At 47.4% G+C, this 23,598-nt stretch overlaps 1 protein-coding gene across 5 annotated transcripts in view; it reads right to left on the bottom strand.

The window, feature by feature from the left end:
- Positions 1-12,114: 12,114 nt before the first annotated feature.
- The window catches only part of TTLL6 (tubulin tyrosine ligase like 6), a 38,401-nt gene continuing 26,917 nt past the window's right edge, over positions 12,115-23,598 (bottom strand). For 3 of the 5 annotated variants that reach the window (XM_027626202.1, XM_027626206.1, XM_027626205.1), the window contains 3 exons: positions 17,405-17,771; positions 16,658-16,914; positions 12,115-12,837 (listed from right to left, as the gene is read on the bottom strand). In XM_027626202.1, the coding sequence (XP_027482003.1) occupies positions 16,658-16,914; positions 17,405-17,771 (624 nt within the window). In that variant the 3' untranslated portion in view covers positions 12,115-12,837. The remainder of the gene's footprint in view (positions 12,838-16,657; positions 16,915-17,404; positions 17,772-23,598) is intronic. The other 2 variants (XM_027626203.1, XM_027626204.1) reach the window with 2 other exon arrangements.

Genomic DNA, 23,598 nt, shown 5'->3' with positions numbered 1-23,598 from the left:
GTTTTTTGTTGATCTAGATTCTTACTCATTTGTTTTTATGATACTTTATTAAAATGTAAGATAAGGTTAAACATGTGACAGAGGATTTAAAGTTTATCCATCTGTAGGTATTGGAGTTTTCCCAACAATTTTTTTCCGGGAGATGGAGAACAGAATGGAGGAAATGGGGTGTAGATTTTGAACTATGGCCCACTTGGATTTTCTCTTGCAGAATTCCATCTGTATTGAAAAATGCAGGGAGTTTTTTTTTTTTTCCTTAATCATCTCGTCTTCTCCACTCTCCTTAAGATTAGAGGACAGGGGCGCCTGGGTGGCTCAGTCGGTTAAGCATCTGCCTTCGGCTCAAGTCATGATGATCCCAGGTCCTGGGATCGAGCCCCGCATTGGGCTCCCTGCTCCGCGGGAAGCCTGCTTCTCCCTCTCACATTCCCCCTGCTTGTGTTCCCTCTCTCACTGTGTCTCTCTCTGTCAAATAAATAAATAAAGTCTTTAAAAAAAAGATTAGAGGACACAGGGGCACCTGGCTGGCTCAGTCCGTAGAGCATGCGACTCTTCATCTTGGGTTGTGAGTTCAAGCTTAGAGGTTACCTAAAAAAAAAAAAAAAAAAAAAAAAAGATTAGAAGACAAAAGTTCCACGTCGGACTGTGATGGAAACTTCAGAGCTGCAGAACGGAGACTTCAGGCCCAGTGCCTGCCGCACATCCTCTCTCCCTTTGATCCTCAGCCCAGGGCAACGCCCTCCCCACCCCAGCTCACCCGACTCACACCCACCGGCTTACAAAACACTAAAAACTGAGGGCGCCTGGGTGGCTCAGTTGGTTAAGCGACTGCCTTCGGCTCAGGTCATGATCCTGGAGTCCCAGGATCCAGTCCCACATCGGGTTCCCTGCTCAGCAGGGAGTCTGCTTCTCCCTCCGACCCTCTTCCCTCTCGTGCTCTCTATCTCTCATTCTCTCTCTCACAAATAAATAAATAAATAAAATCTTTAAAAAAAAACACTAAAAATTGAGGTGGTGTCCAAGATGCGCTCCTCCAGGCATCTGGTAGGTGGGCTTTGGAAATTCTACCCTTTCACGAAGGGTGATGGTCTGTCTTCTAGGCCTCCAGTTTTCTGGGGAACTGAGAGAAAACAGCCAGTGCCCCTGGTGGCTCCCTCCCACCACCTAGAGATCGCCATGCGCTTATTATGTCCCCAGAGGACACGTGGGACAGCACAGATTGGCGGCGGGGGGGTGGGTAGGAGCGTCGGTGGGGCTGGAGTTGGGGGGTGAGGGAGGCAAGCGAGGAGTCAGAGGGATCCGAGGGGCGGCCCAGACGGTTCTTTCCTCCACGGGATCCCTGCAGTGAGCCGACCGCCCGCCCCCCACCATCCCACAGCACAAAATTCCAGGCAGGGGCTCCGCTGTCTCAGGCTAGGTCGCAAACGCAGCCCCTTGCGGCTGAACCGGATTTTTCTCCAGCGCCCTTTGGAGCCGTGGCCAGCGCTTTGGTGGGGGGTTACTGTTCAGCCCCGCACTCCCGGCGCGTTCTTTGGAAGACAGAATAGTTTTCGTCCATTTATGCACCTGAGATACCAGCCGAGAAACTGGGCAAAAACCCTAAGCAGATCTTTAGAGGGAAGGTCAAGAGAGAATTCGGGCCCTGCAGAGTTCCATCGATGGGAGCCAGGCCCACCGCAGCGGAGAGGATGTCCCGAATATTTACTGAGCACTTACTGCGAGGCAGGAACTTGCTAACAACTTCGGGGCTGCGGGGGTCTCCCTTCTGGTTAAATGCCTCAAGGCCCTGTGGAAGGTTTGAAAATGAAATATACTCCCCCCCCAGGTTTTGTTATTAAGTTTGATCTCTTCAGAATTGTTGGAAGTGACATATAGATTGGGTAAATCAAATTTTAAAGGTTTTGCTTTTTAAGTATTCAAGTAATGACTTAATATCTATTTCTTTTTGTCAAAAGACCTCTCTCTCTCTCTCTCTCTCTCTCTCTCTCTCTCTCTCTCTCTCTCTCTCTCTCTCTCTCTCGGCGCCCGGGTGGCTCAGTCATTAAGCGTCTGCCTTCAGCTCAGGTCATGATCCCAGGGTCTTGGGATGGAGCCCCACATCGGGCTCCCTGCTCAGCGGGAAGCCTGCCTCTCCCTCTCCCACTCCCCCTGCTTGTGTTCCCCCTCTCGCTGTCTCTCTCCGACAAATAAATAAATAAAATCTCTTAAAAAAAAAAAAAAAGACCTCTCTCTCAGGAGAAGTCTAAGGGCTTTATTACCTAATTTCCGATCAAACGACATTTAGCTTTTTGGTCTTTTTACTGCATTATTTTAAGTTAGAAAATATTCTGATTTATTCAAATAATTGTTAGAATTGGTAGAAACTGCACACTTGGACTTAAGACCTCAGCTCCTGTCCTTTAAAAATGAAAATAATTCAGCTCTTCCTTCCTGGAGCAGCTCCAATCCACACCCCATCTGCCCTCTCCTGTGGATGCCACGGCCCCACATCCCCACCCTGCCTCTTTGGCCAGAGCCTGACTTCCAGGGGTCTTTTCTAGGAGCCTTCTCTTTCTTTGGAGAAGGGGTGGGGAGAAGAGAGCTAAGAAAGGATTTGAGGGCAGAGTCCATGCCATTGGTGGCAGTGGGGGGGGGGGGCGCCTGGAGCAAGCAGCTGCAACAGGAATGACCAGCTTGCTTCCTTCCTTCCTTTTTAAAGTTTTTATTTATTCATTTATTTTAAGGAGAGAGAGAGAGAGAGAGAGAGAGAGAGAGAGAGAGAGAGCAAGTGGTGGGGGGGGCAGAGGGAGAGTAAGTCTCAAGCAGACTTGATGCTCAGTGCCCAGCCCGACATGGGGCTCAATCTCACAACTCTGAGATCATGACCTGAGTTGAAACCAAGAGTCAGAGGCTTAACCAACTGCGCCACCCAGGAGCCCCAAGAATGATGAGCTTTTGAACAGTGGCTCCCTCCGCCCTGGACAGATGGTCTGGTCTGCAAACGTGGGACCATGACCCACACTTTGTCCACGCTCCACCATACCCCGGGAAAACCACCATCCCCATACTTCCCAGGAACTGTTTTGGTGTAGACATTGTCTCCTATCTGTCTGATTCCTCCTTTTTTGTGTGTGAGTGAAGTTTTAGAAGGCAAGGGGAAATGAGAAACCGAGAACACTATTCGGTTGTGCAGTCCCAGTGCACAATCCAACCCTTCTCCCTTCCCCTCATGCTCAGGGTTGAGCTGAGAGGGATTTTAAGTTTCAATTTCTGAAACCGTTGTTGACATTCTCCGACATCAACTTCCTCTTTCTCTCTCTTGGTTTTTACTGTTTCCTGGAAGTCTTCTAAGAAAAGGTTCACACCGGAGAGATGAGTGGGAACACTATTTTAGACCAACGGAATGTGGCAGAAAGTTGGCTCCTGGTCCAGAAGCGGGAGGATGGCGAAGGGGATGTGCGACGAAGTTCAAATGTGTGGTGTATAGGAGTCTGGTTCCTGGGGGAGCTACAGGCACACACCAGGCAACCCTTCAACCCAGGTCAGAGAAAGGACAGGCAGGAGTCTAGAAAGGCAAAGAAGTTAACGATGTTTGGCTGTCTGGGGGTTTATCAGTGTGTCGGGGTCAGGCTGGGGTCGAGGCGATGAGGCGATGAGGCGACGTGCTAGGGCAGACGCAGCCGGGGTGGGGGTTGCACAGGTGAGGAGGGGCTTCCCCGGGGCCCAGGCCTTCCCACTGACCCCACCTGGGACCGCGTGGTGGCTGGGCTCCCGGGACCTGCCCTTTCCCAGCCTCCAGATGGAAAAGAAGGGGGTCGCTGGTGAAATATTAACCCCTTCTGGGTTCTGAAGTGGGAACATGGGTCCTAGGAGGGTGTGGAGAAAGAGTGGCGGGAGGGATGCCCTCAGGGCTGGGGAGTCGCAGGCGTTTACTGGCCAGGTGGGGTGGCGTTTCCCAGCCTCCATCTCCTTGCTCACGCTCACTCAGGGCGCTGGGCCGGGGGCCGGCTCGGGTGCCTCCCTACAGTGAATCAGGCTTCTGACCTCAGCCCCAAGTCAGCCTCACTCCGGAGGGTAAACATCTTCTGCGCTCTGGAAACTGGTGAGACCAGAAATGTGAAGGGGTGGTGAGGTGAGGGGGGGCGGTAAGAGAGAGGCTGAAAAGAGGGGGAGATTCTGAAATCCTGTCTGTCTCCTGCCAGGAATCCAGTGGTGGCCTTCCTTGGGGACAGCTGTGCAGCCTACTGGAGGCCAAAGAAGGAGCATCCCATGGGGTGCTGTCTTTCTCCTGCTGGATAAAAAATTTGTTGCTCAAATCTAGGAAATGTGTCTTTGGAAAAGGTCCCAGGCTTGGGGAGGCGTTGGGGGGTGGTGCAGAGCAGGAAAGGGCTGAGAGGTGCCGGCCCTGTTCCCATTCCCCCAGGATCACCTGAAGGACATCCCTCTGAAGGGAAACTGGGCATGTGTGAGGGGTTAAGGATAGAGGCAGGTTAAGAGTGGAAATCCTCACTCCTTAGGAAAGGAAGGACTTGGTCACTAAATTTAAGAACATGGTTACTATGGCTATCATTTTTTTTTTTTTTAATTTTGAAGATGGTGTGGAAGAAAAGAGCCTGTTTTGACTCCCAATTCAAAGCCATTCTTACGCTGGTAGAGAGAAGCTGTCAAGTCAAACAGATCCAGCATAGATCTGGATCCCAGTGCCCACCAGCTTCAGGTCCCAGCAAGTGATTTTGTCACCCTGAGCACAGTCTCCTTTCCTATAAAAGAGAGCTGATACTAACAGCTACAGAGTTGATGCTGGAATGAAGTCAACCAACGGAGTGACACGCCCAGCACAGCATAGCCCAGCTCTTAGTGACCGCAGGGATGTTCTGCCAGCCTCAGCATCCTTTTGGACCTTGCCAAGCCCCACTGCAGGTGTCCCAGAGAAACCCTTGGCCACTTGCCCTCTGCTTAGTCCCAGCCAAATGACCAGAGGCACCGAGAAGTGGATCAAAGGAAAAGTATTGCTTGGCTCTTCTCCACAGCCCCTGGGCAAGGGAGGGAGTCAGGGAGCTCAGTTTCCTTGGCTCTGGCACCCAGCTGATATCCCTCCACACCAAGAGGTCCAGTGGCTCTGAGAGGAGGTAGATGTGAGTAGATCTTAGCTACTGTGGTCCAGAGACACTCCACAAGCCTGTGTTTTCAACATCCTGTTGTTCTTTTTTTTAAAGATTTTATTTATTTATTTGTCAGAGAGAGAGAGAGCACAAGCAGGGGGAGCGGCAGGCAGAGGGAGAAGCAGGCTTCCTGCCGAGCAGGGAGCCCGATGCAGGGCTCGATCCCAGGACCCCAGGATCATGACCTGAGCAGAAGGCAGACGTTTAACCAAGTGAGCCACCCAGGTATTCCATTCAGCACCCCGTTTACTTTAAAAATGAAAATAATTCAGGAGAGGGCCTGGCTGAAAACCCTTCCTGGGTTTAGGACATCAGAAGACCTTTCTTCGAGCTGGCCTCTGGACTATCTGCTCCAGATGTGGCTGCACCTGTTCCTAGTCTGTAAAACTGGGGTAACCGCCATTCCCACCCTGTGGGGGGGGCGGGGCCCTTATGGGAACAGTGACAGAATGGCGGTGACGACACTGGAATGCTCTGTCCCCTGCATGGTATTACACCGATCTCCACGCTAGAAACTAATCGTGAGCACGCAGTTCTAGTTCAAGCAACTGTGGGCCTGGAAGGGTCGCACTGAGGTTTTGCGAGGTCTTGGAGTCATGCCCGAGTTCAGTCTTGCCTCCCACACATATTGCCTCTAACATGACTCCGCCTCTTAGGGCCCAGTTTTCTCATTTGTAAATGGGGATTGAACCCCGCCCCCCCGTCAGGTGGTTTGGGGAGCAATAAATCTCCTAAAGCTTTTGGCTCCAGTACCTGGCACATAATACGCGCTAAATAAACAGCAGGGACGCGTATTCCTAAATAGATACCGGAGGCAACTGATTGCAATGTCCCCTGCGGGAGACTTTACCTCTGCTGCTTTGGGGTATCTGAGCAGGAGCCGCTGGGGCGCAGCCGGGAGAGCGGCGAGAGGGAGGCGCTTGGTAACTGGCTGTCGGCCCTGCCCCGAGCATTGCTACTGGGAGCTCTGGCGCCTCTCCTCCAGCCTCCGTCATACTTCGTCCAGCCCCGAGCGGATCCTCCTGGGACCCCGCTGGGGCGAAGGCCCGCTTCTCTGCGGGAGCCGCGGGGACCTGCGCTGCCCTCGCCGCTGAGCCGGGACCCTGGTCCGGCGCCTGAGGCGGGATGCGCCGGGCTGGGCAGCGCTTGGAGCGCGGCGTCGGGGAGGCAGGCAGGGAGCAGCGGTCCACCCGAGATTTTTCCCCGCCCAGGAGCGCGGAGCTCAGCGCCCCGAATCAGCCGAACTCCTCCGGTCGCATGGAGCATCAACGCGGGCCTGGGTCGTGGGCAGCGAGGTTTTCTTCTCCGTGTATCGCCCGGATGCGCCTTTTCCGCGCGCACCTTCTCCGACGGAACCTCCAAACCAGCCCCGCGCAGGCCTCTCTGTCCCGGCGGATCCCCAGTCCCACCCTGCCCTCTAAGGCCTCTCTCCAGATATGGGGAAAGGAGAACACGCTCCAGTCATGCCCTCCGCCTCCACTTTCCCAGGCCCCCTCTGGCGAATGGCATTTCCCGGCAGAGTCCCCAGAGGCAGAGCAAATGAAAATGCCAAGGAAAAGAGGACAGGTTGTAGGGTTTGAGTCTAATAAGGGATGCCCTTTTCCTTCTTCTGTCTTTCCCTCCCCTCAAACAGGCACGTTGGAAATAATCCGGAATTTTCAAAGAATCAGGAAATTTGCTGAGGGATGGAGACCCAGAAGAGAACAGGCAATCCAACAGCTTTTCTTCTTCCCATAAGAACCCAGCCCCTCCATCAGATATGAATACAGCTACTGTGCATCTTTCCATGAAATATAAATTTCCCAACCAGGCTGCAAGGAATATGAATTTTCATAGGTACACTGAGCCCTTGAGGGGCACAAGGCCATAAGAGGGTCTATTCAGGCTATGTCAAAATACAACCAAATTAGAACATGAAAACCAGAGGTCTTGATTCAGATCTTTTATGTTCAAATAAAAGGGGGGGGAACGTTTTTGAAATAGCCAAATAATTGGAAATATTCGTAAATATATTCATCTCACGGGGCCTCTGGTTGGTGGGTGTGGCAGACAGAATCTGGGACCTCAACTAGCTATTTTCTGGTCTAAAAACAAACATACCGGGGCACCCGGGTGGCTCAGATGGTTAATTGTCTGTCTTTGGCTCAGGTCCTGATCTCCAGGTTATGGGATCGAGCCCCATGTGGGGCTCCCAGCTCAGCAGGGAATCTGTTTCTCTCTCTCCCTCTGCCTCTCCCCCTGCTTGTGTGCTCTCTCTCTCTCTCTCTCTCTCTCTCTCTCTCTCTCAAATGCATAAATAAAATCTTTATTAAAAAATAAAAAATAAAAACAAACATACACCCAGACACACATCTCCTTTGAGCTTCTGCTTCTCAGCTATGAAATGGAAAGAACCCAAGTCCCATTCAGACGGTGGGAACTGACTTCGGTGAGTTCAGGGTGGAGAGGTGGAAGGGGAGAGAATGGGAAGTGCATCAGGCACTGAGTCAGAGGCTCCAAGACTAAGTCCTGGCTCTGTGTCTTGGATGGCCCCTAGCCTCAGTGTTCTCATCTGCAAGAGGGGGATAATACTGATCTCACAGGACTGCTGTGAAGAATAAACAAAGCAATACATGTGAACGTGCTTTATCAGTATCAGACTTTCCCTGGCCTATTCCAAATTGAAAGGGGACCACGGCAAGGAAAGCAAGGGTCCAGCTTGGGCCCTCACCCAGGGATGGATATAAGCATCCCCACGGCAACTCGATGCCCTGACACGTGGCTCTGCTGGCTCAGTCTTCCCCCCGTGCCAGAGCCAAGGGGAAGCCAGAGGCCACTGCGGCGGGCCTGCCTCAGCCCCTGTTTGCTTTGGCCACATTGTGATGGCCCTGCTGGGTTTGCCAACAGGATTTTGGTGTTTGCTCTCCCGCCTGGCATGACTGCTGAGGCAGCTGGCATTCTTCCCAATTACCCCGCCAACCAATGTTGCTCATATCAAGAGGGATCGGTCTCAGCACGCCTGCTCAATGTCCTGCTGCTTCCACCCTTTTCTCAGATCGATGGGGGCCCTTTTCATTCCTAAGACTCCTGGGCTTGAGAAAGCAGGATGGGGGAGTGATGGCACAGTCTTTCCCTTTTAAAATGGCTGCACAAGAAGTACATTCTCAAGGATTGAGAGGAATCAGGAAATAAGCCAGGAAAAGAAATCAGACAGACAGCCAGAGAAACCAGGCACCGATTCTAGATTTTTTTTAAAGGATTTGTTTTGTTTTCCCACATTTCTTTCCTCGTGTTTTCTGGGGGATAGTAGATAGTTCAGGAGTAAAGAGGACGGGAGACCCTTGCTGAAGGTCACCCCAGACCAGTCGGAGTCTATGGGTCAGGGGAGTCATGGAGGACGTATGATTAGCAAGGGACTGATGGGAAGAACACATGCTCAGAGCAATCACAATCCCTCCCACCCCGAGACCGCTCCCAGAGCCTCCAGCCACCTCCCCCAGCACAAAGTGCGCACTCACGAGTCATGAAATACCCTCCACACGACACAGTACCTACTTGGCTTTCCCAGGCTGCTGGTTAATAACTTAGAGTCATGGCTGAAGAATGCAAAATAATTGAAAGCAATGCTTAGTAAATTGCAGTTCCACCGTCTTCATTGCCTTCCTGACAATTTGCAAAACCCATTTCATTGCTTTTTTAGATTCCTTGAATTGAAATGCCACTATGTGCTGTAATTAAGCTAAGTGACATGCCAGCCCTAAAGACAAGGGTTGTGAATGATTACAGTGGACTCATGTAATCACCAGGACGGGTGGGGGAGGATGCTCGAACAAGCGGCCAATCTGCCTGACTTTCACTCCCCATCAGAGTAGAAGGAAAACTGGAATCTATAATAGCCCTTTGAAGGCTAGGGAGAGTTTCCCCGGCCTGTGCGAGGTGGGCTAGGGGTTGTCCAGTGTGGGGTGAGCCAGATAAGTGGTTCCCAAACATGGCTATGCATCAGAACACTCCGGGGGAGCTTTCTAATCCAGGTCAACACCCTACCCCAGACTGACTATTCTGGTTTTCAGGGGGTGGGAGCTCACTTGTCTTTTCAGCTGCGCAGGTAGTTCTGAGCCTGGAGAACCTGCCCAGTCCAAGATGGCTATTTTTAACCAGCTGGTCTTCAGGAAAATCATTTTTGTACTTGGAGGGTTTTCCTTCAGTGCTGCTCTTTTAAATATATCTGGGGACAGGAACTCATCCATCTGCTTTACGAAACGGATGCTCTGATTTCCCTGCCCCCAAAGCTCCCTCTCCCAATGTTTCTTTCTTTCTTTCTTTTTCTTTTTTTTTGAGGGGACTCGGTTCTTTTCTTTCTTTTCTTTCTTTCTTTTTTTTTTTTTAAGTAGGCTCCATGCCCAGCGTGGAGCCTAACATGGGGCTTGAACTCACAACCCTGAGATCAAGACCTGAGCTGAGATCAAGAGTCAGATGCTTAACCAACTGCGCTACCCAGGCACGGGACTCAGCTCTTTTGAAGCTGTCACTGTTGTTCCCTTTTTCTACTCCCTTCCATTCACTCAGCTGCAATGTCCCAGCTCTATGGTGCTTTTCTCACCTGCCTCCTTCTCTTTCCCATGGGCCGTCATCCTAAGAGGGGCTGAAAGTCTTGAAACCTGGGCCACCAGAAGAGCCTCCTAACCACTCACCCACACTGGGTCTCTCCCCTTGCCAGTCATCCATTCTACTATCTTTTACCAGATTTGACTTTGTAACACTAAAATCCCCCATTCAAAGCCTCCAGTGGTTTTCCACTGAATTATGTAAACACTTCCCAGGATAACATTTTAGACCCTCAATATTCACTTATTTAGCAAATATTTACTGAATTTTTATCATGTCCTAGGCACTAGGCTAAAAGCAGGGGATATAAAGATTTAAAGACATGGTACAGCCCCTCAGAGACACAGCCACGTAAACAAGTTCACCATCACAAGGATGAAATAAACGAGGGCACCGTGGTCTCCAGTATGGTCTCACACACTATCTTCCCATTGTCACCTCCCAATTTTCCTTTCAGATCCAGCCAGATTGGACTAAACTTTACTTCTCGACCATGTTCGGGGTTGTTTTGTTTTCTTCCAGACCAGTATGCCTCATACCACACCTCATATCCACTTTTTAAAATCATATTGTGGGGAGACGGGGTGGCTCAGTGAGGTACCTGACTCTTGGTTTCAGCTCAGGTTATGATCTCAGGGTTGTGGGATCGAGCCCCACGTCAGGCTCCACACTCGGTGGGGAGTCTGCTTGAGATTCTCTTCTCCCTCTCCTTCTGCCCCTCTCTCCACCTCTAAAATAAATCTTTTTAAAACAGTTTAAGATCATATTTATCTTTTCCTGTTACCTCAAATGTCACCTCCTCTGAAGAAGGGGACTTGATCCTCTCAGCTGGTGTGAAGGCATTTCCTTCTCAACTAATGACACTCTTTGATAGTGGCACTTAACTCAGGCCAGCTGTCTGTGGACCTATCTTACTCCACTGCACACTCCATGAGGGTAAGGTCTGCCACAAGCATTTTTTGTCCCCCACAAGCATTCAGCAGACAGTTGCTCTGCATAGCCCTATGGGTGAACAAGCAGGAGGTGGGTGGGGCCTGCCATTTTGCCTTCTCGTTGGCTAACCCAGACCTGTTGAAGTCTCTAAGCAGGACTGGCTACATAATGTGGTGGGTACAAAATGAAAATGCGGGGCTCCTTGTTCAAAAACTGCTCAGAATTTCAAGAGGGTGACAACAGAGCATTTAACCAAGTGCAGGGCCCTTCTAAGTGTGGAGCCATGTGAGACTACACAGATGGCATGCCCATGAAGCTGAGCCTATCTCTAGGATCAAAGGTGCTGGCACCAAATTGTCCCCTAGAAAGACAAATAATTCTGACTTCACCTTATTAAAAGACTTCCTTTTTATCAGCTTAGGAACCTTGACTCGCTGGGGCTGGTGACTAGGGAGAAAAGGGGAGAGATGTAGAGGTTCTAGAAAGCCCCATTTCAGCAATTCTTACAGCTTTCATGTAGTCCAGGCTATAATCTATGGCAACCTGATAATGACAATGGAAATATTGGCCTTCAATCAGTCCGTTTGGAGGCTTCTAAATGGCATTGGGAAAGGGCTGGCAGAGGGAGGGTTAATTTTTTTTAAGTTTTCTCTACGCCCGATGTGGGGCTCAAACTCACAACCCCAAGATCAAGAGTCACATGCTCCACTGACTGAGCCAGCCAGGTGCCCCAGGAGGGTTAATTTTTTACTAGTCTCCCTAGATGTAATCAGGGCTTCCTTCTTCTGCCATCCAGATGGGCCTTGACTTACTTACTAAGAAGAACTCTACACCAGGAGTCCTTGAAAACCAGGCCTAGGTAGAGATGAAGGTGTTGTGTATATGTGTGCTTCACAGCTGGACACAAATGGCTTCTCCATTCACTACTTTGGATAATTAAGTGAGGAGTACTATAGGCTTCAAATATCCTAGAATCCCCTGACATCCTTGAGGCCAGAAATTCATCCCATTAGGACTTCATAAAGCAAACCCGAATCAATATTGTGAAGCGGGTTCTTGACTTCAGACCTCACTCTTCTTCCACCCCTGCCCCATACTCCTCCAAAGCTCATTCCTGGGATCTAACTCAGAAAGAGCAAGTGAGGCAAAGTCTTGGATCACATTCTTGGAGAGGGTAGAAAATGAACTGGCAAAATGAAATGTTATGCCTGGAGTCTAGCCAGGGTTGATACTGGGCAGATACATGGCAGCCTCAGAGCCCCCAAAAGGACCACCTCAGACACCAGGCTCCCAGCAAGGAGGGCAGGGCTTACCATTCATCCAAAGAAATTCTTCAAAGGCTCCTGACGCATTTTTGGTGAATTTGGAGCTTTCTTAATGAGGAGTGCTCAGGAGAACTCTCTCTCCCACTTCCCCCTTCCCATTCTCGCTCTGGATCAGGCTCACAATCCCGGCATTGAGCATGGCAATTTATTTTAATGTACACTTCAGGGGAAGATGCATCATTTCTGCAGGTTGGTGGAAGAAACACCTGCAGGCTGGGTACTCTCGCCTCACTTCTTCATCAGCAGGATTGATGTGGATGTGGACTGGTAGGGGAGGTAGCAGGAAGGTGTTGGGCACTGAGGTGGCTCAGGTGGGAGGAGGTCTGATCTGTATGTGGTAAAGTTATACCTGCCCCAATTCCCTTACTCGGGGCTCAGAATCCTCCACCATGCCTTGCCCTTTCTCTGTCTTTTCTCTTTGGGGTTCAAAACCAACTGACACAGACTTGTTGGTAGACTGAGGGCTTTGGATTCCTGGAAACTTTGAGTCTTTCTCTGAAACACTCCTCCCTTCACATTGCTTTCTCTGGGGGGAGTGTTCTGGATGATAGTGCCATCTGAGGGACCCATAGGAATGCCACTGGTGGGGCAACTGGGGTGTGTCCTGGGGCAGCACCAATACGTCTCAGAAGTCATGGTCCTACAGCACTGTAAGCTAACTGGGAGGGCACAAAAGACAAGGCTGTTGGCCCAGTGGTGTTAATGGGAGGTAGTTATAAGACCAGGATATCTAGATGAGGAAATAAAACTTTCAGTTGACTCTACGGACATTGTAGACACTTTAAGAAATGATAAATCATTTCCTGGGAGTAAGAGGTGGAAAGGGGGGAAAATGGCAGGGATCCAGTCTGATTCTGAAAAGAAAAAGAAAAACACATTTTTTTTCTTAGATTTTCCTTTAAAATGTCCTCTAGGATATCCAAGTCAATTAACTCTCGTCACCATCCTGTCTAGTAGGTCAGGAGGCACCCAAGTGATCCACATCCAGTCACCAGAAACTCATTTTACCTACGTACCATTCATCTTCCTGCATCCTTACGGCCCCAGACACTTGATATGGACCATTTAAGAGCAGCCAAGATGGCTGGTCAGAGACAAGAAGTGGTAGTGGTTAAGTGCACAAGCGTAGGAGCTCTGAGTGTCCTTGTGCAAGTTACTTAACCTCTCTGGCCCTTGGCTTTCTCCTTTGAAAAAAGAGAATTACAATGGCACTTACCACACAGAGTTGCTTTGAGGATTGAGAGGATGTATGCAAAGCTTTTAGTACACCAAAAGCAAGTGTGTCTTGCTTCAGTCCCAGCTGGGTTCATCACCATCAACACAGTATCATCACCATCCTCATGCTCATGATCATCATCACCACTGCAGTTACCATGTACTCACTAGGGTGCCGGGCACCCCACTTTAGCAAGCTCTTAATCATCTTAAAATCTACAGAAAGGGCTATTTATCCCTTAAAACTCAACTGTTGACAGATCTGAAACCCGAGGCTCATTGACCGACCCACTGTGAAAGCGGATCCAGAGGAAGGATGATGAGATTGTAGTGATTTAAGTAGAAACATGGAGGAATTTGTCAGGGCTCCCTTCCTCACATGGGGCAAGATGGAAGAAACATTGTGCTATTTGTCCAGAAGCCATCACTTATGTGAGGTTGGGCAAGTCATTTACTGTCCCCAAACCTTAATTCTCTTCATCTACAAATTGAGGATAAATAATGATGTCTTCTTGCCAAACTCACAGCATTGACCTGAGGATTACATGAGACATGGCACCTCTACTTGATGTGTGGAAGGTATTACACCAACCAGGAGAGCCCCTGATCCATAATTTGGACCTCTGCTCTACTCTTTCCTTTTTTCATTCAACCATTATTTATTACGCAGAAGCCCTATTCTTAAGCCACATCATCCTCCATTTGTAAATCAATGCATCGATTGTGGGGCATTGCCCTGTATATAACTAGATTTTATGAGTTTGCCTTGTATGTGTCAGTCCTTTGCAGACTGATTAATTGGGGATTTTTAGAAGCCATCACTTGACATAAGAGCAGAGAGCCAGCTCTGAGATCTGGGGACCCCACACAGCATGCTAAGAGGCCCTGCCTGGTCTTGACTACCTCTGCTACCTGCAGAGCTATTTACTATGCCCTTAGCTCAAACTGAAGACTACTAAAAATGCCATTGGAAAGAAGGATAGTATGGTTTGGGAATCAGAACCATCTGACTCAAATCCTCGCTCTGCCACTTAAAAGCTATGGGACCTCCCAAAGGTTAGGCCTTCTGCTTTTTGAGCCTCAATGTTTTTTCTTTTCTAAAGGGCACAATTGTGATTGGAATGAAATTAGATAAAAAAATATATGTAGAGGTGTTCTGGCATCTCTATGGTAGGCTACCAAAAAAGGGGTAACTATTACCATCATTAATATTCATTAAAAAGTCAGTGTCTTCAGCCACTGTCCACTATAATAGTAAAAGTCTGTAACAGAAGACTCCGTATGACAAACTGCTCTTAGAAATTAGAGCCAGGGAAACAAGTCTCTCCTAAAGAACTAGCTACCTATTTATCTTTACTTTTGAACTTATTTTCACTCACTGAGGAGAAAATACCAAAAACTTTTCTGCCAACAACATCCCTGAGCTTCTCAGGGAGTCTGAACCCAAGCTGGACTTTGCTAAAGAATGACACAAAGATGATGTAATGAGCACTGGGTGTTAACATGCACCAGAGGAGTAACTGAACTCTACATCTGAAACTAATAATACGCTATATGTTAACTAATTTAATTTAAATAAAATAAGTTAAAAAGAAAAAAAAATGACACAAAGAGGGGCGCCTGATGTCAGAGATTCAACTAAGCAAAAAGATCTCCCTGTTTCTAGCTCACGATAACCCAAACCTGATGTTGAGTTATCAGGCACATAAGTACCAGTACGGGGACGCCTGGGTGGCACAGTCGGTTAAGCCTCCAACTCTTGGTTTCAATTCTCTCTCTTTCTCACTAAAATAAATAAATAAATCTTTAAAAAACTTTTTTTTAATTTTAGTACTGGAAAATTACAAACTGAATAGAGTAGGGGTGGGTTCGAGCTCCATAAGGGTCGGGGAGTTTTGTTCCAATAACAGGCCCATTGCTCAGGCTTGCCTGTCACAGATTCCTCTGCCCAGGCCTAGGTCTAGATGTGGGACAGTCCTCACTACCACAGCTGAGATACTTATTCAAGAGACAGATTCCCAGGGTTTCATCCCAAGCCTCTTGTGTCAGAAGTTTCAGGGGTGTGACCCAGAAAACGGGTCGTAGGCTTAACAAGGGCCCCCCCCCCCCATGATTCATATTGTCAGGGAAGTTTGGGAAACACTAGGCCTAGTTTTTCTCTGAGGGTGGTGAGAAGGGCATCAGAATCATGGAGAAGACCTTCTCAAATGCAGATTCCTGGCCCCCGCCCCCAGGACCTACTGAATCAGAATTTCTGGAAGCAGGCCCTGGGATATGGATTTTTACGAGCACCCAAAGTGATGTCTGTGGGCTGATGTTTACTCGTCCGCCCTCCTGCAGCGTGAGCTACTGGTCACAAGGGGGCTGGGCCAAACTGGTGGTCACAGGCCGCTTTAGTGGCAGGAGTGAGGGAGATGATTAGAATGCGTAGCCTTGGGGTGCCTGGGTGGCTCAGTCAGTTGGGCATCTGCCTTCGGCTCAGGACGTGATCTCAGGGTTCTGGGATCAAGCCCTGTGGTGGGCTTCCCGCTCAGCGGGAAGCCTGCTTCTCCCTCTCCCATTCCCTCTGCACTTCCTCCTGCTCATGCATGCTCTCTCTCAAACAAGTAAATAAAATCTTTTTTAAAAAATGCATAGTCTTCTTCTCTAGGCAGCCAAGCAATACGAGTCCCTCTACCCCACATGGCACTACGCTGTAGAGCTCTTCTAAGTCGGTACCCCCCACCCTCCTGCAGTAGCCCTGTGTTCTGACAGAGGGCTCCTCGTTCTCTCCTCTGTCCGTGCATGCGGTGGCATCAAAGCTTCTCCAAGGTCTTTGTTTTCAGATCTTCTCAGTCCCTAGTGTCCTGTTGGTTCTGTCCCTTCAGTGCCTGTCATGACAGAGACAGCTTTGGGGACAAGCGACCTGGGCCAAGGCCAGGCTGGCACAGAACAAAACATGTGGAAATCAACCTCACAGCTGACGTGGTTCTACTTCTGGGACCCGCGTTAATGACTCTCAACTGTAGCCATCGTGGAAGACAAGCAAAGTACCCCCAAAGCAGTGGGGACATGGTGGTCATAGCAGAATCACACATTGCAAGGGGGGAGCTGTGTGTGTCACATTTTGACTGAGGTCAGTCTTTTTTGTTTTTTTTAAGATTTTATTTATTTATTTGACAGAGAGAGACACAGCGAGAGAGGGAACACAAGCAGGGCGAGTGGGAGAGGGAGAAGCAGGCTTCCCGCTGAGCAGGGAGCCTGATGTGGGGCTCGATCCCAGGACCCCAGGATCATGACCTGAGCCGAAGGCAGACGCTTAACGACTGAGCTACCCAGGCGCCCCTGACTGAGGTCAGTCTTAATTGTTCACTTAGCTGTATGTCTTTTATCAATCCAGCCATCCACCTACCTCCCCGACTTTCCAGAAATATACACACGCGGTGCCAGCTGGTGAAACAAGCACATGGGTGGACCTACCTAGTCCCTCTCATATCCTTTTGGGCCAGAGATCAGGCTGCGGCTGTACGCTTCCTGACTCGGGTCTCTCGCGGCGCCACTGTGGCTCCTGCGGGGCCTCGGATCCAGTCGGGCCGGGGTGGCAACCACCAGCAGATCACTGGGAGACACGTCGCGGCTGGGAGGACCGGGCAGGAGCAGGACGGAAGACAGACGCAGCTGCCTCTTCTCGCTGGAGCTTCGGCTGCAGTAGCACTCCCAGGGCAGGCAGTGGGTTTCTGGAAAGGCGAAGTCATTGGCATCATCCCTTTGTGCTGCGGGGCAAGGCGCCCATTGCTGGCCGAGGCCACCTCCCACCGGGGTCTGCTGGCTTCAGGCCAGCTCACATTCCTGAACCAGAACCCGCCTTTGGTCCTCTCCTGCAAGTAGCTTCTCTTCCCTGTTTTCGTACTTCTTGCCCCTCCACTTGCCCCTCCACTGAACGTTCAGCTGAATGCACCTCGCCTGAACGACAACAAGGAATTGTCGAACAGGGTGCTTGTCAAAAGCGTTCTGTTTTTACCTTTTTTTTGTATTTTCAATAAGACCAGAGACTCCCTAGGGATGTGGACTATGTCTCCACCACCAGGCCGGGGGGGTCTCCCTGAGGGCGGGGGCTGCATCCCCCACCGCCACCCCAGACTGGGCCCTCCTCCAAGGCGAGGACTGCTTCTGTTAGCGACCCCGTCCCCTAAGCTCTTGCACACGCCTGGACCCACTGGCACTCACGTGACTTGTGATTTGGCCCCAGCTTTGGGTTGCAGTAAGCTGGGAACAGGGCGAGCTTCTCCCTCAGTGGAACCTTGGTGAACAGCTCTGGCATCAGAGGCTGCTTCGTCGTCTCATTCTGTGGCGCAGTCCAGCTTGGCTTCAGACTTCCTAAGAAGCTCTGGGATTTTGGTGGAAGAGAAATTTTTGATACTTTCCCCTGGATGAGGTCCTGGGGGAGGGGGTGCTGCTTATATTTAAAGACCACTGTATCCACCTTGGGGCTACTGCTTCCAGAGCTGGTAGTCCCGGTCCTGCTTGGCAGAAACTCTGGGGAGTCTGAGACCTGAGTGGCAGGATCTGGGCAGGTTTCTATTGAGGTTAAGGGCTGGAGGAGAAAACAGTCCATAATGAGATTGTGGAAGCCTAGGGCTCCTTCCCATGCCTTCTTGATTTAAACAAACAGACTAAGTAAGCCAAGCTCATCAGCAGCAAGAAAGATTAGGTTAGAATAGTTTCCTAACCAGGAACTGGCTAAATACTAGGGCAAAGGATGGTGGGTATGTCCACAGAGCTTCCTCTGGGTTTTCGTTTTTGTTTTATTATTATTTTTTTTAACAAAAGAGAAATTTTAAACACTAGAAATTGGCCATCAGAAAAATAGGTATTATTTCCAAGCTACTAGACCGGCAAAAATTAGAAAGCTGTTGGTGGGATGGGGCACTATAGGGATCCTCATGCATTGCGGATGAGAATGTAGACTGGTACAGCCATTCTGGTGAACCATCTGGAAACACTCAGTTAAATAATATTACAAATACTCTGTGACCCAGCATTTCTGCTTCTAGGTATACATACTAAATGAGTTATTAGATAACTCCTTTTTAAAAAGTATGTACACCAATGTTCCCAGCAACATTATTCACAATAGCCAAAAGGTGGGTATAACCTACATGTCCACCAACAGATCAATGGATGGAATACTAGTCAGCCTTAAAAAGGAAGGACATTCTGATATATACTACAGCATGAGTGAACTTTGAAACATTATGCTAAGTGAAATAAGCCAGACACAACAATATAAATATTGTATGATTCTACTTATCTGAGGTACCTAGAGTAGTCATAGAGACAGTAAAACAGAGAGGAATGAATAAGGCAGAAAAAATATTTGAAGAAATATTTAAGAAATAATAGCCATAAACTTCTCAAATTTGGTGAAAGACATCAATTTATAAAACCAACAAGTTCAAGAATCCTAAATAGCATAAGTACAAATAAAACCACACCCAGATGGGGTACCTGGCTGGCTCAGTGGAAGAGCGTACGACTCTTGATCTCTGGGTTGTGAGTTCGAGCCCCACATTGGGCATGGAGATTACTTGAAAAAAAATAAAATCTTAAAAAAGAAATGACACCCAGACACATCATAGTCAAATTGCTGAAATCCAGAGATAAAGAGAAGAGCTAGAGAAAAATAACACATTACATATAGGGGACAATGTTATGAATACAGCTGACGTCTCACTAAAAAAGAAAAAGAACACTGGAAGATAATGGAACAACATTTGTTAAGTGCCGCAAGAAAAAAAAATGTCAACCCAGAATTCTAGGTCCAACAAAAATAGCCTTCAAAATGAAAGCTAAATAAAGACATTTTCAGATAAACAAAAACAGAAAATTCATCACCAGCAGAGAGGTGTGCAGTACAGTAAATGCTAAAGAGAGTTTTTCAGGCTAAAGAGAAATGACATCAGATGATATATATACATACAAATACATATGTTACATACATACATATATTTTTTAAAAATATCTTTTCTCTTGGGGCGCCTGGGTGGCACAGTCAGTTAAGCATCCGACTCTTGGTTTCGGCTCAGGTCATGATCTAGTTGTTGTGGGATTGAGTCCTGCATCGGGCTCTGTGCTCAGGGGGGAGTCTGCTGGAGATTCTCTCTCCCTCTCTCTCTGTCCCTCCCCCTCCCCTCACTCACGCCTCTTTCTCTTTCTCTATTTTTCTCTCTCTCAAATAAATAAACCTTTAAAAAAAGATTTAAAAAAAAGAAAAAGAATAGGCAAGTTTTCAGAATGTATGAGGAATTCCTCCAACTCAATAATAAAAAATAAATAATCCTAATTTTTAAAAGAGGGAAGCAAAAACTTGACACACTCTTCACAAAGAAAGACATATGAATAGGGGAGCCTGGGTGGCACAGTTGGTTATGTGTCTGACTCTTGGTTTCAGCTCAAGTCATGATCTCAGGGACGTGAGATTGAGCCCTGTGTCCAATTTTGCTCTCAGCTAGGAGTCTGCTTGAGATTCTCTCTTCCTCTCCCTCTGCCCCTCCTTCTCATGCTCTCTCTCTCAAATAAATAAAGAAAATCTTAAAAAAAAAAAAAAGGGGGGGTGGTGCCTGGGTGGCTCAGTCAAGCGTCTGCCTTCCGCTTGGGTCATAATCCTAGGGTCCTGGGATCGAGCCCCACATCAGACTCCCTGCTCCTCAGGAAGCCTGCTTCTCCCTCTCCTACTCCCTCTGCTTGTGTTCCCTCTCTCGCTGTGTCTCTCTCTGTGAAATAAATAAATAAAATCTTAAAAAAAAAAGAATGTCAACATTTCTGTTAAAAAAAAAAGAAAGATATATGAATGACCAATAAGCACCTGGCAAAGTGCTCAACACACTTAATCATCAGGGAAATGCAAATTAAAACCACAATGTGAAATCACAAATAGCTATTAGGGTGGTTAAAATCTAAAAGATAACACCAAATGTTGACAAAGATGGAGCAACTGGAACTCTCATTCATTGTTGGCTGAAATGTACAATGATATAATCATTTTAAATAAAGATTTTGGGGTGCCTGGGTGGCTCAGTTGGTTAAGCGACTGCCTTCGGCTCAGGTCATGATCCTGGAGTCCCAGGATCAAGTCCCGCATCAGGCTCCCTGCTCAGCAGGGAGTCTGCTTCTCCCTCTGACCCTCTTCCCTCTCGTGCTCTCTCTCTCTATCTCATTCTCTCTCTCAAAATAAATAAATAAAATCTTAAAAAATAAATAAATAAATAAATAAATAAATAAATAAATAAATAAATAAATAAAGATTTTGGAGTTTCTTACAAGTTATGCATAGATCTACCCTTTGACCTAGCAACCCTCTCTTAGGTAGTTATTCAAGGGAAATGAAAACATATGTCCACAAATACAGGAATGTTCACAGGAACTTTAATCACAATAGCAATAAAAAATAAAAACTGGGAATAACCCAAATGTCCATCAACAGGAGAATGATAAACAAACTACAGTATATTTGTACAACAGAATATAATTCAGCAATAAAGAACAAACTATTGATAAACCCAACAACGTGACTGGATCTCACAGATATAATATTGAGGTAAAGAAACCAAACACAAAAGAATATGTACTATATCATTCTATTTATAGAAAATTCTAGAATAGGCAAAATAGTCCAAGGTCAAAAAAGTCAGAGTCAGGACAGTGGATTCCTTGAAGAGAGACGCACAGGACTGGGGGGTAATTGCCTGGGAAAGGACAGGAGGGAACTTTCCAGAGAGGTTAGAAATTTCTATACTTCAATAGAGATATAGGATACATGGGTGTATTTCTTTTGTCAGAATTGTTCAGTTAAGATCCAAGCATTATGGGGCACCTGGCTGGCTCAGTCAGAAGAGCATGTGACTCTGGATCTTGTGTTTGTGAGTTCGAGCCCCATGTTGGGTGTAGAGATTTACTTAAATAAACTTTTGAAAAGAGGGAGGCACGGTCGGTTAAGCGTCCAACTCTTGATTTCAGCTCGTGATCTCAGGGTTTTGAGATCCAGCCCCCATTCAGGCTCCTCGCTCAGCAGGGAGTCTGCCTGAGATTCTCTCTTTTCTCTCTCTCTCTCTCTCTCTCTCTCTGTCCTTCAGCCCCACCCCCAATGTGTGTGTGCACATGCTCTCTCTTTCTAAAATAAATAAATCTATTTTTTTTGGTAAAGATTTTATTTATTTATTTATTTGACAGAGCGAGACACAGCAAAAAAAAAAAAAGAAGAAGAAGAAGAAGGGGGTGGCGCCTGGGTGGCTCAGTCAAGCGTCTGCCTTCCGCTTGGGTCATAATCCTAGGGTCCTGGGATCGAGCCCCACATCAGGCTCCCTGCTCCTCAGGAAGCCTGCTTCTCCCTCTCCTACTCCCCCTGCTTGTGTTCCCTCTCTCGCTGTGTCTCTCTCTGTCAAATAAATAAATAAAATCTTAAAAAAAATAATAAAAGAAAATAAATAAAAGAAAAAAAAGGAAAACAGGCTCAACAAGAAAAAGAATAGGTCATAGAATGAGATAAATGACCCAATCACATTTAAATAAAGTTTAAATGCATATATTAAAAAAAAAATCCCTACTTTGCCAGGAAACATACTAACAAAAGATGGTGGATAGGAGAATGGGAGGTGAGCATAGAGATAAAAGGGAAAAATAAATAAATGAAAGATGCAAAGGCTTTGAATGAACCAGGGCTTTTTATTAAATTAACCCTCTGCACATGAAATCCAGAAAAGAAAAAAAACAATAAAATGTTACTGCCTTATTTTTAAAAATCTCTTTGGAGTTAAGTAGTACTACTTTACATCTTAGATTAATGAGAGAAGAACAAAGGCAGTCTTAAGAAGTCGCAGTAATATTAAAATAGCAGCTAAAGCTTCCTGAATTCTATGTGGCAGGTGTCACTCTCCACATTTTCATGTATTCTTCCACTTAAGCCTCAAAGCAATCCACTGGTAGGTACTATTGTAATATTCCATTTTTAAAAGATTTTATTTATTTATTTGAGAGAAAGAGACAGAGACAGAGAGAGAGAGTGCAAGAGCAGGAGGAGGGGCAGAGGGAGAGGGAGAAGCAGACTCCAGCTGAGTGCAAAGCCTGACAACAGGGGATTGGTTCCCAGGATCCTGGGATCATGACCTACGCTGAAGTCAGACGCTTAACCAACTGAGCCACCCAGGTGTCAAAATTCCATTTTTTTTTTTTTTTAGATGAGGAAACTGAGGCTTAGGGAGAGAAGAGTGACTAGATGCAAGTCATTAGAGGAGACTCCAGGATCCAAACAGAGGCAGCCAGATCCCAATGCATACTCTTTACTCTTTTTTTTATTGCAGGAAAAAAAGGAACCCCACATACACACACACACATAAAATTTGCTACCTTAACCGTTTTTAAGTATAGAGTAAATAGTGTTAACAATATGCCCATTGCTGTGCCACAGACCTCCAAGAAGACTCCCCGCTTAGTAGGGAGCCTGACATGGGGCTCAATCCCACACCCATGAGATCATGACCTGAGCTGAAACCAACAGTTGGACGCTTAACCAACTGAGCCACCCAGGTGCCCATTTTTTTTCAAGATTGTTTGATTGATTGATTGATTGATTGATTGATTGATTGATTTAAGAAAGAGCAGGGGGACGGGCAGAGGAAGAGGGGGAAAGAATCTCAGACTCCACATTGAGCACAGAGCCCAATGGGGGGCTTGACCCTATGACCCCAAGATCACAGCCTGAGCCAAAACCAAGAGTCAGGCACTCAACCAACTGGGCCATCCATAAATCCTTTGCCCATTTTAAAATCAGTTTATCTTTGGTGTGAGTTATAAGAGTCCTTTATATATTCTAGATATGAACCCCTTATCAGATACATAGTTTGAAAATATTTTCTCCCATTTCACAGGTTGCCTTTTCACTCTGTTGATTGTTCAAGTTTGATATAGTCTCACTTACCTATTTTTGCTTTTTTTTTTAAGATTTTATTTATTTATTTGAAAGAGAGGATGAGAGAGAGAGAGAGCACAAGGGCGGGGAGGGTTAGAGGGAGAAGCAGACTCCCTGCTGAGCAGGGAGCCCGATGTGGGACTCGATCCCGGGACTCCAGGATCATGACCTGAGCTGAAGGCAGTCGCCTAACTAACTGAGCCACCCAAGCGCCCTTGCTCTTTTTTTTAAAGTTTATTTGTTTGTTTGTTTAAGTAATCTCTACATGCAACATGGGGCTTGAACTCACCACCCTGAGATAAAGAGCCACACACTTTTCCGACTGAGGCAGCCAGGCGGCCCTGCTTTTGGTGTCATATCTGTGAAATCCAATGTCATGAAGTTCCAAAGCCTACTTTTTTTTTTTTAGATTTTATTTATTTATTTGACAGAGAGAGATAGCAAGAGCAGGAACACA

This window comes from Zalophus californianus, chromosome 16, assembly GCF_009762305.2.
Source record: "Zalophus californianus isolate mZalCal1 chromosome 16, mZalCal1.pri.v2, whole genome shotgun sequence".
Classification (NCBI taxonomy): domain Eukaryota; kingdom Metazoa; phylum Chordata; class Mammalia; order Carnivora; family Otariidae; genus Zalophus; species Zalophus californianus.
This window is presented reverse-complemented; position numbering and strand designations above follow the sequence as displayed.